Source organism: Octopus sinensis, linkage group LG5 (genome assembly GCF_006345805.1).
Source record: "Octopus sinensis linkage group LG5, ASM634580v1, whole genome shotgun sequence".
Lineage (NCBI taxonomy): Eukaryota > Metazoa > Mollusca > Cephalopoda > Octopoda > Octopodidae > Octopus > Octopus sinensis.
The window spans coordinates 116100236-116117023 of record NC_043001.1 but is presented as its reverse complement, the minus strand read 5'-3'; the positions used below and the strand labels follow the sequence as shown (position 1 = coordinate 116117023).

Genomic DNA, 16788 nt, shown 5'->3' with positions numbered 1-16788 from the left:
GGAGAAGGCAGTGTTGTTGAATGGCCTCAGACATGATGGTAGAAATGAACTAAAGATCCAAGGAATGTAAATCTCAGAGACAATTTATTTAGAGAGGATGAAAAAGATGAACATGGTGGAAAAAAATCATAAAGCTTTATAAAATGTCTATAATATATATAAATGTTTTAAGTAGAATCATAATTTGAGAAAGGTATATGCAACCCAAATTCCAATTTACAAATTCCTTTATGAATTATAAAGTCTGAACAGAAGCAACCAGTTAAATATTTGTTGAACAGGCTATACATATAGGTGAGTTTTGTGACCCTCAATAATATATGAAGCAGAATTCCTACACAGACAGCAACATCTATTTATAAGTCTGAGCCTTTAAATAAAGTCAAACTAAAAAATCATTTATACTAGTTCATGGCCTATTGTATTATACCTGGAATAAGTAATATTTTCTTGCACTAAAATATAGGGTATATATGCAGGAAAAAACGAAAGAGAGAAGCTAAAAGGATTGTATTTGTGTCAGAGGAAGATGTTTTGTTTAGCCAAAGTAAAATTCTGTACTCAAAGATTACAAACTGTACAGAAAATGTTAATTTTTATATATTTTAGGACAGTAGAACAATATTAGGGAACAAAAATTTTCCATTCTGTACATCACTAGAGAACATTTAATAATCGCATGGGGAAGGGAAACAACTCTTGCAATAAGGGAAATAACCCATAAAGACTAAGGAAACCATTACGTTATTTAATAAACGCGACCCCCCACATTAGTTGAGAAATTCCATGACTAAATATTCTGACAATATTTGGTCTTTTCTCAGTCAGGGAGTATCAATTTTCACTCCAGTTTAGTATTTAGTGCTTATGTTTTTGCTCACCGCAACTGCACATAAACGTGTATGTATGCGTGCGTGATATGGGTCAAAATTTTGGGGCATTTGCACTTAGCAAATTTTTGGTAAGTAAATTAAAATCTTGCCTCTTGATTCACTTGCATAGCTTTATACATACATGCACAACACAAACACACACACATATATATACACACAAACTATACCTACGTGATTGAGCTATACCTACATGATTGAATGAGTTCATCTCTAAAAGTTTTTGTAAAAAGAAATGATGTTGTTAAAAGGCTACATATTTCTCATTCTCATAATATATAGGAGAATACTCATTGTTCTATACGAAACAGGCTGACATAGTGTTAAGAGCTGAGAAATTCTGATCCAATAAACAGGAGTTCAAAACTTGCACTGACATCACTTCTAGGAGGAAGAGACAGAAGAAATAAAATTACTTATGGCTGACCAAAAAGAATAAAAGAAATCTAAACATAAGCAAAAAATTAATAAAGAACTAGATAAAATATTGATTGAAATAAAGTCACTGATAAAGTATGAAGCTGAGGTATTGAAGTTCTATGAATTGATACTACAGTTAAGACGGTAACATTTTAAAATGTTACAAATATAAAAAATCAATAGTAGTTATTTACATGAAGGGGTCTTATAGAGTTTATTTTTGCTTTGGCTTGTCTTTTTTCCCCCTCTTCAGCTTTAAATTTAACACACACCAAGACACAATAGGGTTTATCAAAATTTTAAAATAATTACTGTCATTCTTCAATATCAGAAAGGCATTTTAATTTCAGAGCCAAGCCATAATTATAGTGTTGGCATCTACAATACCAATTCATCAATATGGCAGATGCTAAAAATTCCTTGGAGAAGAGATGTCCAACTTTAAAATAAAATCATGATAAAAAATATGTACAGTACAAGAGTTATAGTTCAAAAGAGCTAATGTCACTCAGTTCTAAAGTCTTTGAAAATGCTTCATCAGGTTTTAAGTCTAAGATTATGTTTGTGTTGAATCTGATCAGATAAGAAAGAGGGTGTAAAGCTGACTTAGTAGTAAACTTAAACAGCATATTGTTAATGTGAAAGTCGTCCTGGAACTGCCAGCGAGCAGAGCATGGGTTGTCAGGGGATTAAACATATCCCCTTGCACTTGACCACCTGAAAGAAAAAAAGAAAAAGAAAAGAAAATATCAGTTGCTTGTAACTATATCAGTTGCTTGTAACTATATCAGTTGCTTGTAACTATATGTGTACACACTCGCACACACTAACTAGTAGAGTATAACATTTTTGTGAATGATACCTAAAGTTTCATGTTGGCATAAAATAATACTACCTAAAATTTGATGCTCTTGCTCAACTTGCAAATTCTGATTGTATCACATTTTTATGATAGCATAAATTTTCTGTCGATATGTGACATCAAGTACTGTAATGAATTCTGGCTGAGCATTAGGTCATTATCATTTAACGTCCATTTTTCTATGCTTGCGTAGGCCAGACAGAATTTGTTGAGGCAGATTTTTTTTACAGCTGATACTCTTCCTGTTCCCTCCCCTCCCCTGTTTCCAAGCAAGATAATATTTCCTTGATGCTGTAAAAGACTGGAAATGAACATCCTTGCTTGTATGATAGTGGTGATAAGGTGGAATGTCAAGTTTTTAGAAAGTCTGTTTGATTCCAGGTTCAATACCAGTGTGTGACGCTTTAACCATTTCGTTACCAACGCAGCTGAAACTGGCTCTGGCTCTGAGTACAAATGTCTTGTTTTCATAAGTTTTGAATTAAAATCTTCCACCAAACTTTAGTTACAATTTATGTTCCTCACACTAGCTGAATGATAACTAAGTTATTTTACTAAATTCTTTGTTATATTTAGAGTAATTGAAAGAAACATTGTTGCATCTCAAAATAAATACAGTAATGAAAGGGTTAAGCAAACATCTTCAGCCAACTCTTGACATGAAAAGACTCCCATGACATAGACATTAGAAGGAGGAAAATAGGAAAAGGGCCAACTGAAGAATACCATGTGCTGAATATTCTAAGAAGACCTTGAACACTCAAAAGTAGAAGGGCCAACTAAATAAAAGCAAAACCAACTGTAGCAGGTCACCCATTGTGATGGAATCTTGCTTCTTTGTGTTTGTGGTGTTGGTGGTGTTATGGGCTGTGATGAGCTATGTGGTGTTGGTGGAGAGGATGACAGATGAGGTGGGCAGAAGTAAGGCTTGCAGGGGCCAGCAGAAGAGTGAAAGGCACATGTGTGGGCAGGAAGCACATGTGGTCAGCGAGCAAGTGGGGTCAGTTCCAGCACAGATGACAGAGTGACAAGACGTGTTGAATTCGTGAGAGACCACTGATTTCACCGAGGTAAGGCCTTTTGTATTTCTTTCTCCCGTTGGTTCTTTTTCTGTTGTCCTTTTCCTCCATCACACTACAGTGTTCTCATAACTGGGGGAGGATTAGACCTAAGACATCTACCAAAACCTTGTGAATGAAATTTGGTAGAAAACTGCATAGAAGTTTTCAAAAAGAATTTTTCTTATTCATGGGTGGTAAACTTAATTCATCACCTCATTTAACACTAACACCGGAGTGATGGCTTTAGCAGAATTGTATTGCAAGTATTTAAGCCAAAACTCTTGTGTGAAGTTAACTTCTACCCTTCTTTCCACCAGTTGCAGACACCCTGAAAAAATGGCAAGGGTACTTCTCCACCTCCTCCTCTTCTTCTTCTAAGTAAAAGTTAGAAAAGTTTATTTGCCACATAAGCAAGCCTTTAACCACTGAATTGCCGTTTAACTGGTATCATCTTTTTGTTCCTTAAGAGGATATAACAATGATCTCTGTCCCTGGGATGTTTCACAGTGCATGTGACCCCATTTTGAATATGTTGTAATCCTTCTTGGTATGCCCAAATTTTCTTCAACTGGATCCCATTTGATGCTGAAACATGTTGCTGATTCCTATTTTAGCGCACACAAAGAATGTGTTTGCCACTAAGCAAGCCTTTAACCCTGAATGCCGTTTAACTGTATCATCTTTTTGTTCCTTAAGAGGATATAACAATGATCTCTGTCCCTGGGATGTTTCACAGTGCATGTGACCCCATTTTGAATATGTTGTAATCCTTCTTGGTATGCCCAAATTTTCTTCAACTGGATCCCATTTGATGCTGAAACATGTTGCTGATTCCTATTTTAGCGCACACAAAGAATGTGTACCTGTCAAAGTTTCAACTGAGTAAGGGAACAAAATCTGTATTTGTAAATTGACTTACCTTTTGTAATTGTAAACTGAGTGACAGGTGAACTCTTTGCTCCTTCACCCCCACGGCTATAGCCAATGACACGCAGGTTGTATACAACCCCTTTTCTCAAATTTCTGATTTCTCCTTGAACTTCACGTCCCAAATCTATCTGCAATGCCTGTCGGATATCATCATTTACCAACCAGTATTTGACCTGTCAATAGAAAAAAAAAAAGGAAGAAAGAGCAGAAATAAGTTTTCTTCGTAGTAACAGCGGATTTCAATCATTGAACAATGAGAATTCAATTATTCACTCAACTGGATTTCCTACTACTACTAATTTAACCCCTTCCCTAGAAAATTTTTTGGGAGAAAACATTTCATTTTGAGACATTTTTTATTGCTTTTTATAGCATTTTTAATGCTGATTATGGAAATAACTTCTCAATACTTATTTTACTCGAAATTTTATTTTGAAGATACTATTTTTGGCAAAAATGAGATAACCCATCTTGTATTTTTTAAATATTTTTTTATTTATCACTTTTTTCCCCCAAACTTTATCATCAAATTTAAAGGAGAATTGCACATTTATTTTAACTCTTTTTTTTAGCATGTCTTCTCAAAGATCTTTTTTTTTTTTTATATATTTATTTTTCTGACTTCGAAATCTGGGTATAATTTGTAAAAGGAAAAAACAGCAAAACTGAGAAATGCCAAAAATTGATGTATAAACTCGTCTGTGGCTGTTTTTGAAGTTATGTTTTGAACGAGTTTACTTGTTGCACTCTGAAAAAGACAAATTGGGTGAAGACGAGTCATCTTGTCTTTGCTGGGTAAAGGGTTAACATGCAAGTAACCGAATGTTCCCGACATCATCATCATTATTAAATGGCCACTTTTCATGCTGGCATGTGTTGGACAGTCTGACAGGAACCAGCAAGTCAGAACACAGCACATCAAGTTTTGCTGTCTCCTTTGACCTGGTTTCTATGGCCTTAAGCTCTTCCTAGTGTCAACCACTTTACAGAGTGTACTGGGTGCTTTTTCTGTGGCACCAGCAGCAGTGAGGTCACCAAGTAACTTGCAAGACATGACCCTTTCAACTGAGTTGGGAGGGGCATGGAGGGAGAGGGCTTTGAGCCAGGGGATGAGAGGTTACAAATATAAGAAGGACAGAAACCGGTGGCTAGATGTAGAGGAGACACATGGCTATCACAGTTGGAGAGAGAGAGATGTATATCCTTAATGTAATTCCCAGGTAGAATTGAAAATGACAGTGAGGACAAGGATGAGGATGAAAACAAATACAACAAAATAAAATAATGATATGAAAATTATGTATTAATGGAAAACCTCTATTAATGGCTGATGATTGCTCAACATTTTAAAACTGTTGTAATACTTACAACATTTAATAAAATGATGTAGCGTGAAACAATCGTACCAAATTACTGAAGTTATTCTTGTGGCTTATTTTGATTATAACCACCCCATGGATTTATATGCATAACACCATACAAAATTCTGGTGCATCTAAATTAAGTACCATATTCATTTGAATCTAAATTTTGCTGAACTTTTATATATATATATATATATATATATATATATTGTTTTTAAACAAAAATGCTATTGACAGCGACTTCGAAGTTTCAGCAAGCTAAGGTATAATCAGACTGCCTTAGCTAGCAGATACTTCAAAGACACTGTCAACAAATTTGTACTCTACAAAAGTATAGAGTAATTTATCAGATTAATGCAAAATTGTTTTTATTATAACTGAACACAAAAACAAATATTAATACACACACACACACACATACATACACAAACACCATATTCACAAACACACACACTGAGTGTGTTTGTGAAATAATTGAATGTCATTGAAATGTTCTTTAACACCAAGACAGTCCAAGAAACCCGTGAGTAATTTGCTAAATTCAATTCTTACCAAATATCCTTGCAGTGGTTCCTCATCACTCTGGGTGCTAACACCTCTAAACGCTACAATACAAGAATCAGAACTGAGTGGTAGGATCTGTACTTCAGTTGGATAGTCGTGCGGTGCTGTTAGAAAGAAAGAAATGTAAACTCTAAGAATCTCATTTACGGTTCATTTCAATAGATATCAAATTGCAAAGTCAGATCTAAAGTAACGAAAAGAAAACAGTTTGAAGGTTTAAGTAAGTTTAGTTGCTGAAAAGAGTGGAATCAACTATGATTTGGACACAGGTTTGTTACATAGAAAATTACCATTATTGCTTTCTCACTAATCCTGACTTTTGTTTTCTCAAATTCTGGATTTTACCAAAAATTAAGGTGTTTGGTTTGTCTTTATCATCATTGTCAGTTTTATATGTTTTTTTTCATGCTGGTATGGGTTGGACAAAACTTATTGAGTCAATTTTCAATGGTTGAATGCCCTTCCTGATACCAACCCATACCTACTTTTTTAATAAGGTATATATATATATATATATATACACACAGCCCAGTGGTTAGGGCAGCGGACTCGCGGTCATAGGATCGCGGTTTCGATTCCCAGACCGGGCGTTGTGAGTGTTTATTGAGCGAAAAACACCTAAAAGTTCCACGAGGCTCCGGCAGGGGATGGTGGTGATCCCTGCTGTACTCTTTCACCACAACTTTCTCTCACTCTTACTTCCTGTTTCTGTTGTACCTGTATTTCAAGGGGCCGGCCTTGTCACTCTCTGTGTCACGCTGAATATCCTCGAGAACTACGTTAAGGGTATACATGTCTGTGGAGTGCTCAGCCACTTACACGTTAATTTCACGAGCAGGCTGTTCCGTTCATTCGAATCAACCGGAACCCTCGTCGTCGTAACTGACGGAGTGCTTCCATCATATACACACAGACACATATATTGGATCATCCCATGAATAATGTGGTTTTTAAAATTGTATGAACTAAAAGTTGAAGGGGGACAGTATAAACTATTTGCATCAACTTGCTATAAAAGCAGGGAGCTATTTTATCTTATCCTTATTCTTAGTGCAAGTTTTAAAGAGTGCAGTTTGCTTTTAGCAGTTAGTTTTTCAAAGCTATAATGGAAGTGACAAAGGAGCATATTCAGCATATTTTGCTTTATGAGTTCAATAAAGGCAACAACGCAACAGAAAGTGCGAAGAATATTAATGCAATATATGGGGACCAGACAATAAGCATAAGCCAGTGTCAATAATGGTTCCAGAAATTTCAAGCCAGAAACTACAGCCTAGAAGACGAGCCTCGTCCTGGAAGATCTGTAGAGTTCAATGAGGACATCCTGCAAACTCTGGTGGAGCAAAATCTCATCGTAACTGTCGAGGAACTAGCAGAGAAGCTTGAATTTGGTAATTCAACCATTCATCAACACCGGCATGCTATCAGAAAAGTCAGCAAATTGGGTCAATGGGTTCTTCACAAACTATCCGAGTCTAATCGTGTGCAGGGACAGAATGTGTGCTCTTCTTTGCTGTCACATCTCACGAATGAACCATCTTTGGACCAAATAGTGAATGGTGATGAGAAGTGGGTTCTCTATAAAAATGTCAAGCACTGAAGATAGTGGGTAGGTAAATGAAAAACACCAATCTGATCTGGCAATGTTTCTACAGCTGGATGTTCTTCCTAATGCCAACCACTCTGAGAGTGTGGTGGGTGCTTCTTACATGCCACTGGCACAGGAGCCAGTCAAGTAGGCCTGGAGTTGATCACATTCGTGTAGTGTATTTTATGTGCCACCAGCATGGCAGCCAGTCAGGGGGTACTGGCATTGACCATGTTCAGCTGGTGCTTTTTATGTGCCACCGAAAATTTCATCAAACTATTTCTCTGTCATTTATGAGACACACACACACATATATATTCTTCACCTTGTGCTATCAAGTAGTTGTATTATATGTACTTCCAGATTTGTATTTGGGCTTCTTTAGTGTGTGAATAGATAATTGAATAAGTTGGAGTCAACAAGGAGTGCAGTTGGACATTTATTACTGACTCCAACTTATTCAAATATATATATTAGAAGTTATTGATTTTAGCTGTATTCAGCAAACAGTTGCAACTAGGAGAAGGAGGTGTTCATTGTAGATCTAACTTAGGGTATTTAAACGTCTGGCACAGACTCTGCCACAAATTAAGGTGGGCCACAGCTGATGAGTATGTTTACTGTGGAGGCACATGGCCTAGAGGTTAGAGCAGTGGACTTGTGCTCGAGGGATCGCGGGTTCGAATCTCAGACCGGGCGATGTGTGTGTTTATGAGTGAATCACCAAAGCTTCACACGGTTCTGGCACAAGCATATGGCGAACTTCTGCTAACTCTTTCGCCACAACTTTCTCTCAGTCTTTCCTCCTGCATCTTGCAGCTCACCTGTGATGGACCGGCATCCAGGTGGGGAATCTATACGCCAAAAAACCGGGAAACCGGCCCTTATGAGCCAGGCATGGCTCGAGAAGGAAGTATGTTTACTGGTAGTATGACAGTCCCAGACTATAACAATATTGATTCCAACATATTTGGGGGAAAGGAAAAGTATCAACGTCACCACTTCCCATTGTGTTCCCCTTGTAACCACATGGCTGTCTTCTAAGATGTCTCCCAAGACAGAAATTGTGGCTTGTAAAGCAGAACAGCCAAGAGGAAACCATGTGCATATATGGCTTTAAAGGTTATATTCTGTAATTAAGACCTTTAACAACATAATGCTATGTGGTACAGTGTTAATACTAAGGAGAAGAAAAACAAAAACAAGAAAAATAAACAATGGAGCAAAGAGTAAACGGGGTCTCAAATAGATAAGACCTTACGTTTATGATAAGTTTTGGCAAAGTATTCGTCACTGATTGGTCCAAATCCAGCACTGTTAAACACCATCATTCGGAAGTTATAGTAGGTGTTGGGTAGTAAGCCAATTAATAGAGCCTCCTCAGCCTGTCCATAATGTATAGCTTCAATAGATCTCAGTTCATTTAAATCTGATTTCCAGTATTTTATCTGTAATAAAAGAAAGAGAATGTTCATAATTTAAACAATCTTAATGATCAATTTAGAAGACATTCAGCTCTGAGTAAAAAAGAAAAAGTATTAGATTCCTCCACTAAACATTCATATTCCAAAGTTTCTGTAATATGAGTGTTTAAGGGAGGAATCTAGAGGACTGGCTGTAGTTTATACAAGTTAAATGAAAATTTGTATGCAAGAGTGGCTGTGTGGTAAGTAGCTTGTTTACCAACCACATGGTTCTGGGTTCAGTCCCACTGCATGGCACCTTGGGCAAGTGTCTTGTACTATAGCCTTGGGCTGACCAAAGCCTTGTGAGTGGATTTGGTAGACGGAAACTGAAAGAAGCCCGTCATATACATATATATATATATATATATATGCGTGTGTGTGTTTGTGTGTCTGTGTTTGTCCTCCTAGCATTGCTTGACAACCGATGCTGGTGTGTTTATGTCCCCGTTACTTAGCGGTTCGGCAAAAGAGACCGATAGAATAAGTACTGGGTTTACAAAAGAATAAGTCCCGGGGTCGAGTTGCTCAATTAAAGGCGGTGCTCCAGCATGGCCGCAGTCAAATGACTGAAACAAGTAAAAGCGTAAAGAGAATATACATTCCATTGACTCAGTTTTAATAGCAATCTTCACAAATTGTTCTAACAGCACCTCTATATATATAAAACTGAGAATGTGTATCTGTCTGTCTGTGTGTTTCCCTAAAACTTGAGAACTACACAACCAATTTCATTCAAATTTTACACATGCCTTACTTAAGGTCCGGGGAGTGTCATCGGCAAAAAAATCTTAACTTTTTCCCTACAGCAATATCATATCTTCTCCACTATTTCAGTATTACATGTTAAAAGTGAAACAAAAACATCACTCTTTTGTAATGCAGACACTTTCACTATTAAAGCGAAAGTATTATATAACAGGGATGAACCATTAACAATGGTCATCTTTTTTGCTACAAGAAGATCTGCTATGGTCTTATATGCTACACCACTGGTTTTCAATTCATATTAAGCAAATTAATATTCAATTTTTCACCCTTATTTGTTCCATATTGCCCACTCCTGTCAAAGACTTTCAATACCCACATCAACGTTGAGTTTTGTAAATATGTAAACAAGGGTTCTGACACTGCAATGTTTGGACTTCAACAAGAATACTGCCAGGATGAGGTGACGCATTATCAGGTGGGACGGTACATAAGTAGCAACGAGGCTTTCTGGCGCATCTTTGGCTTTCCAGTTCACCAACGACACCCCACCATTCAACAGCTTGCAGGGCACCTGGAAAATGGTCAAAGAGTGTATTTCACCGATGCTAATGCTTCTCTGTTGGCAGAGGAATCAAGGGATAGCACACTCACTGCATTCTTCAAGCTTTGTCAAGTGGATCCATTCGCTCAAACCTTGCTGTATCCACAGATTCCATCGTACTACACTTGGAATGGAAAAAAATGGGCCCCACGGAAAGCAGGTCAAAATGTTCATGGATACCCTGGCATTAAGTTTCACACTTGCCTTGGGCAAGTATACATAATGCATCCCACTCAACAAGAGTGCTTCTACCTTCATCTACTACTGCATAAGGTCAGAGGGCCTATGTTTTTCCAGGCCCTAAAAACCGTTCATGGACATGTCTGCACAACAGACACATTTTACCAGCAACGGAAGTTTGATAGTGTTTAATAAAAAAAAATTAATTAAAAGGACACACACAATATGGTCAAAACATCACATTGTCTCAAAGATCGCTTACATCATTGAATTGTGTCAAAAGGGTGGGGGTATTGTCTAATTATGGAAAACAACAGCGATTCAAATATTTAAAAAAATTTTTTTTTAATTTTCCCCAAAACCTTTTGAAAAATTTTTGAAAATTTTCCCCAAACGTTTTGAAAAATTTTTTGAAAATTTTCCTCAAATATGTTTTGAAAAATGTCTTGAAAATTTTCCTCAAAAAGGAATTTTTCAAAAGTTTTTGCGGAAAATTTTCAAAAAATCTAAAATTTTGGCGAAAATCTTCAAAAATTTTTGAGGAAAATTTTCAAAACATTTTTCAAAATATTTTTGAGGAAAATTTTAAAAAAAATTTTCAAGACTTTTGGGGAAAATTTTCAAAAATTTTAAAAAAGTTTTTGGGGAAAATTTTCAAAAAATTTTTCAAAAAAATTTTCCCCAAAAGTTTTTTGAAAATTTTCCTCAAAATTTTTTCAAAAATCTTTTGAAAATTTTCCCCAAAATTTTGATTATTTTATAATCATAGTATATATACTTTCTCACACAACAATTATAATTTATTTATTTTAAATCGTTCATCTTTCTCCCCAACTCTCTCTCACACACATTACTTTGGGTGCGAAAGAGTTTTGTTTTTATTTTACGCCAAGTAAAAAGTGTTTGTTGACAATCCATTTATTTAACAACAAAGAAACAAAGAGGTGAGTAGCAATTTGTCAGTGCTTCCACCACACCCACTCTGTTTCACGGACCACAAAAAGGGTTTTGTAGCATATTAGAAGGCCAGAGTAGTTGATTTCAACGGATTTTGCCCAAATTTGACGTTGATATTACTTAGTTTGGTTTGAAATAAAAAACTTGATTAGCTTAATAATCGTAACTTAATCCCGGGCAAGGCCGGGTTATACTGCTAGTTACTGATAAAAATGACAAAAGAACTATCATTTCTTAACATTATAACCACTTATTCTTAACATCTTAATATCATAACAAATTAAAAAAAAAAAAAAAAAAACAATTAATTGTCTTGCTAAAATTAATTTAAAAGCAACAAGCATTAAATAACTAGTTAAATAAATTGTATAAAATAATTAATTAAAAAACAAAAAGGCCCATAGTACCTTATATCCCCGTAGTTTTCCTTTTAATGTCTTCCTGTCTTCTTTTACAGGGGTCCAAGTTACCTTGATAGCTGTGGCATTATAAGCATACCCCTTTACATTTGTCACGGTAATTGCTGGTACTAAATGAGAGTAAAAAAACAATTGTAGAATTAACATCCACAAGTATTTGCTAATTAAGGTTATTTCACACAACTAAGTTATCAGATATACCAAGTCATCCATCTTTCTTTTGTCAATATATTTATGCAGATAGATATACATCGATGCACAGAAGTCATTAAAAATACATGAATATTGAAACAGGCAGCAACAATTAAATTTTCATTTTTATTGTCTGTCACAATTATTCTATTATACATACAAAATCTTGAAATTGCTTTCCGCTTTCATAGTCCCTTCAATAAATATGCATGCACACATGCAGACACACTCGTTTCTTCTCCTTTCAACAATATCATATCCTCTGTGCTAAACACATCTACTTTCTCTCTTTTTCCTCTACCTCAGTGGTTCTCAACCGGGGTCCATGTAAGATCTTGTTAAAACTTGTCTGTAATAAATTAGTTATACTTGTAGAATGCACAAATATTTTTACAAAACTGGATAATTTTTGTTTTGTCTGAGCAGAGAATCACAGATGAAAATGTGCTCTACTAAGTGTTTTTATTTTAAATCATTCATCTTTCTCCCCCACTCTCTCTCACACACATTACTTTGGGTGCGAAAGAGTTTTGTTTTTATTTTATGCCGAGTAAAAAAGTGCTTGTTGACAATCCATTTATTTAACAACAAAGAAACAAAGAGGTGAGTAGCAATTTGTCAGTGCTTCCACCACACCCACTCTGTTTCACGGACCACAAAAAAGGTTTTGTAGCATATTAGGAGGCCAGAGAAGTAGATTCCACGCAAAAAAAAACCCGATTATTTTTCTTAGTGTTAAGTTATGAGACATCCAAACATCATAGCGATTCATGTAACCAAGTTGTTTTTTTTAAAAGCTTTATAAAACTCCCATGAGATAAGAGGAGAATCCCTGAGATGTCTTATATTGTGTGACATGGATTATTTTTTTTATTAAAGTTACAATTTGTTTATTATCAATGACTGTAGGCCTGCAGAATGTTCACGATGTTCCAGGTCAAACTTTTCAGTTCTAAACCTAGCAAATCACTTACGAACAGTACTTTCAGCTAGGGACACCATCTCCATAAACAGCACATATCTACTTTGCTGTTTGTGCAGCATTTTTGTCTTTCCAGAAATAAAAGATTTATTTTATTTTCCTTTATTTTCAATTTTATCACAAGAACAGTAGAAGTAAATAATCCACGTAAAATTCAAATAGAAAAATACGTTGAAATCTCTTCTTTCAGAATATATATATATATATATATGTAGCGGTCTTTGATATCCTCACTGTTTGAGAGACACAACAGGAATGATCTTGTTTAAGATTACAGCCATCTTTGGCTGGGTTGTTCCTGTGGTGTCAGCTGATCTGATTGGTTGACATGTGGCGTGGTTTGTCTCTACTTTATTTCGCGCCACTGTCCAAAGCCAACTAATCATGGCCTTAGGATAAGGTCACATGACACAGTCTTTTGGATGTTCATCTCGAGTCTCTAGAATGCTTTAAAATGCCTCAGAATTTACCATTCCAGGTCTTTGGTTTTTGGCCACTGACCACACCACCACAGAGCAGCCAGTTCCAGCGACGACCACACCAGCCATGTTCCAGCTACAGCCAGCGATGATGCCAACATACACCAGCAATGCAGGACGTCTCCACCACTGTCGCCATCACCACCGTCGACCTCAACGATATGTACACAGCAACTTGCTCAAGTTTAGCTTACATGCTGTTCGTGTAGACACACCAAGGTTAACAGCACAACTCTACCGGCGAGATCTTCTGTACCGATGTAACCTGGCAAATGGATCGAAGCCCCAACTTCTACACGCGTAGTAACTGCTCTCCTCTTTGCCCCAACTTCATTGACACAGAACGAACTGCTATTGTGTACCTTACGAACTGGTATTTATCTCTATCTTGTGTCTGGACATTTCTATTTTGTTCTCTATGTTCATCCTTATAACACACACGAACACACACACACAAACACTTGTGCATGCACACATACACAACTCTGGCTAGCACTCACAACCCTCTAACCTTAACACCTTGTAAATAAAATCCTATTTTCCCTCAAACAGTGGAACGGCTTGTCGTCATTCATTTATATTCTGTTGGCACTGTTGTATAAGTTGTATGATGGCTTATTTTGTTAGGGATGTGACCGTGTGGCTTACAAAGGAGACCTGTTACCAACCTCCTCACTTACGGTTGTATTCCTACATATATATATATATATATACCTGTGTCGGTGGCACATAAAAAGCACCATCCGAACGTGGCCGTTGCCAGCGCCGCCTCAACTGGCTTTTGTGCCGGTGGCACATAAAAAGCATTATCCGAACATGGCTGATGCCATCGCCACCTTGTCTGGCTTCCGTGCCGGTGGCACGTTAAAAGCACCAACCGATCGTGGCCGATGCCAGATCCCCCTGGCACCTGTGCAGGTGGCACGTAAAAAGCACCCACTACACTCGCGGAGTGGTTGGCGTTAGGAAGGGCATCCAGCTGTAGAAACACTGCCAGATCAGACTGGAGCCTGGTGCAGCCTCTTGGCTTCCCAGATCCCCGGTCGAACCGTCCAACCCATGCTAGCATGGAAAACGGACGTATGATGATGATGATGATGTATGTTCCTGTCACATGATAAAACGGATCATGTGATTAAACATGACCAATTGAAAAACACCACAGACTTATTTACCAACCTAATATTATGATGACAAATTATGACATGAAAATATACTTACAATCTTCGGCTGAATATATAGTGACTATTGTTGAATTAGGCCCCATGCCAATATTATTTCTTGCTTGAACCTGGACTTCATATTGTGTGTAATAGTTCTGTGGCTCAATTTGAATAACCAGCTTTGAGATAGATCCAGATACATTGGTCTGGAATAATATAGTTTCAAGATACAACTTTTAGTTAGCTTATTGTTTAGTTTTTCATACATCTTATTTTGTTTTTTAATTTCATATTGTAGTTTCTGCCTATTGAATTCCACTCAAGGTGTTATGTCATACACTGCAACTCAACTCAGAACTATATGTTTATAAAGTGAGTTTAAACAACACAGGTATACTTGCCTCATACCAAAGAGTTTGATTAGTTACTGGAATTTGTAAGTACAGTCATGCAAGTCTGTTGCTATCATCAGTGAGGACTGTTGACACACTATTGGCAGCGATGTTATCTTGTGAAACATGAGTGGTTAGGATTGCCTGATCCATCAATCCATAAGAAGCAGAAAATTGTTGGAGTCTGTTCCACCAATTGCATAGGACTGATATAATCTAGGATGTTAGCATATTGTATCCAGTGCAAATTTAAATGCACATCCTTTAATGCACATAATGGTTCTGCTAATTGACCACTTCTTAGACCTTGTAGTAAGATTATAACAAAATCCAATTTCCTCACCACAGTAAAACTGGTTACTGTTGCTACTGCTGTGGTTGCTTAATCTCAGATCAACTCTGATCAAACTAACCAGTGGTCAAAGATGCTCTATGATCACCCCACCACACTTTTTTGAGACATGTTCATGTTTTAAGAGAGTAGCATATAACATGAGGAAGATTTAGTAGGTTTTTCTAGAAGGTCAAGTCATTCCTTTGAGGTTCCTTTTTCTTTGTTCTTGCATCTAATTAAAGAGATCCACTTTTATAAAATAGGAGAATGGCTGGGGAGTAAAATAGCAATACTAATTAATTACACTACTTACAAGTGACCAAATATGTTCTGGTTTAAATGCATCTCGCTTCTTCCTCCAAAAGACCCGATAACCAAAGTTCTTACCATTATGGTCCTGGTGCAAAAGTGGCTGCAAAAGAAATTAATATATTATATCATCATTGTTACAGATGAATATGACATCCTAACTGCTGCAATGAAAGGTTTGCCAACTGTTTATGGTTCCCAGAAACATGAGGCCTGATTTGCATGGTTAGGAGCGGCAAGATGCAAAAAAAAATACACATAGGCGCAGGAGTGGCTGTGTGGTAAGTAGCTTGTTTACCAACCACATGGTTCCGGGTTCAGTCTCACTGCGTGGCACCTTGGGCTATAGCCTCGGGCCGACCAAAGCCTTGTGAGTGGATTTGGTAGACGGAAACTGAAAGAAGCCCGTCGTATATATGTATATATATATATGCGTGTGTGTGTTTGTGTCTCTGTGATTGTCTCCCTAGCATTGCTTGACAACCGATGCTGGTGTGTTTATGTCCCCGTTACTTAGCGGTTCGGCAAAAGAGACCGATAGAATAAGTACTGGGCTTACAAAAGAATAAGTCCCGGGGTCGAGTTGCTCAATTTAAGGCGGTGCTCCAGCATGGCCGCAGTCAAATGACTGAAACAAGTAAAAGAGAAAAAGAGTAAAAGAGTATACATGAAATTTTCTAATGAAATATGCTCATGCAACCGAAGGTTTCAAATTGTTAAAGTAGTAACAAGCAAAGATAGGAAAGATGGTTAGAGACTACAAATAATGAAAGTATCAAGAGAATATATTCCCCTACTACATGCATATATGTATGGAAATATATTAGAAGGTTTGGAGATGATGTACAGGTAATATATATTAGAAGAAATAAGGTACTCGTTGCTTGGTAGTCTCTTGAGACTGAACCTACCTGCACAGGTGATTAG

General features: G+C 36.9%; 1 protein-coding gene across 3 annotated transcripts in view; it reads right to left on the bottom strand.

The window, feature by feature from the left end:
- Positions 1–537: 537 nt before the first annotated feature.
- The window catches only part of LOC115211982 (contactin), a 107712-nt gene continuing 91461 nt past the window's right edge, over positions 538–16788 (bottom strand). For all 3 annotated transcript variants that reach the window (XM_029780758.2, XM_029780760.2, XM_036503007.1), the window contains exons 19-25: positions 15866–15964; positions 14885–15032; positions 11999–12120; positions 8941–9127; positions 6080–6195; positions 4153–4336; positions 538–2027 (exon numbers count right to left, since the gene is read on the bottom strand). In XM_029780758.2, coding sequence (XP_029636618.1) covers positions 1888–2027; positions 4153–4336; positions 6080–6195; positions 8941–9127; positions 11999–12120; positions 14885–15032; positions 15866–15964 — 996 coding nt within the window. In that variant the 3' untranslated portion in view covers positions 538–1887. The remainder of the gene's footprint in view (positions 2028–4152; positions 4337–6079; positions 6196–8940; positions 9128–11998; positions 12121–14884; positions 15033–15865; positions 15965–16788) is intronic.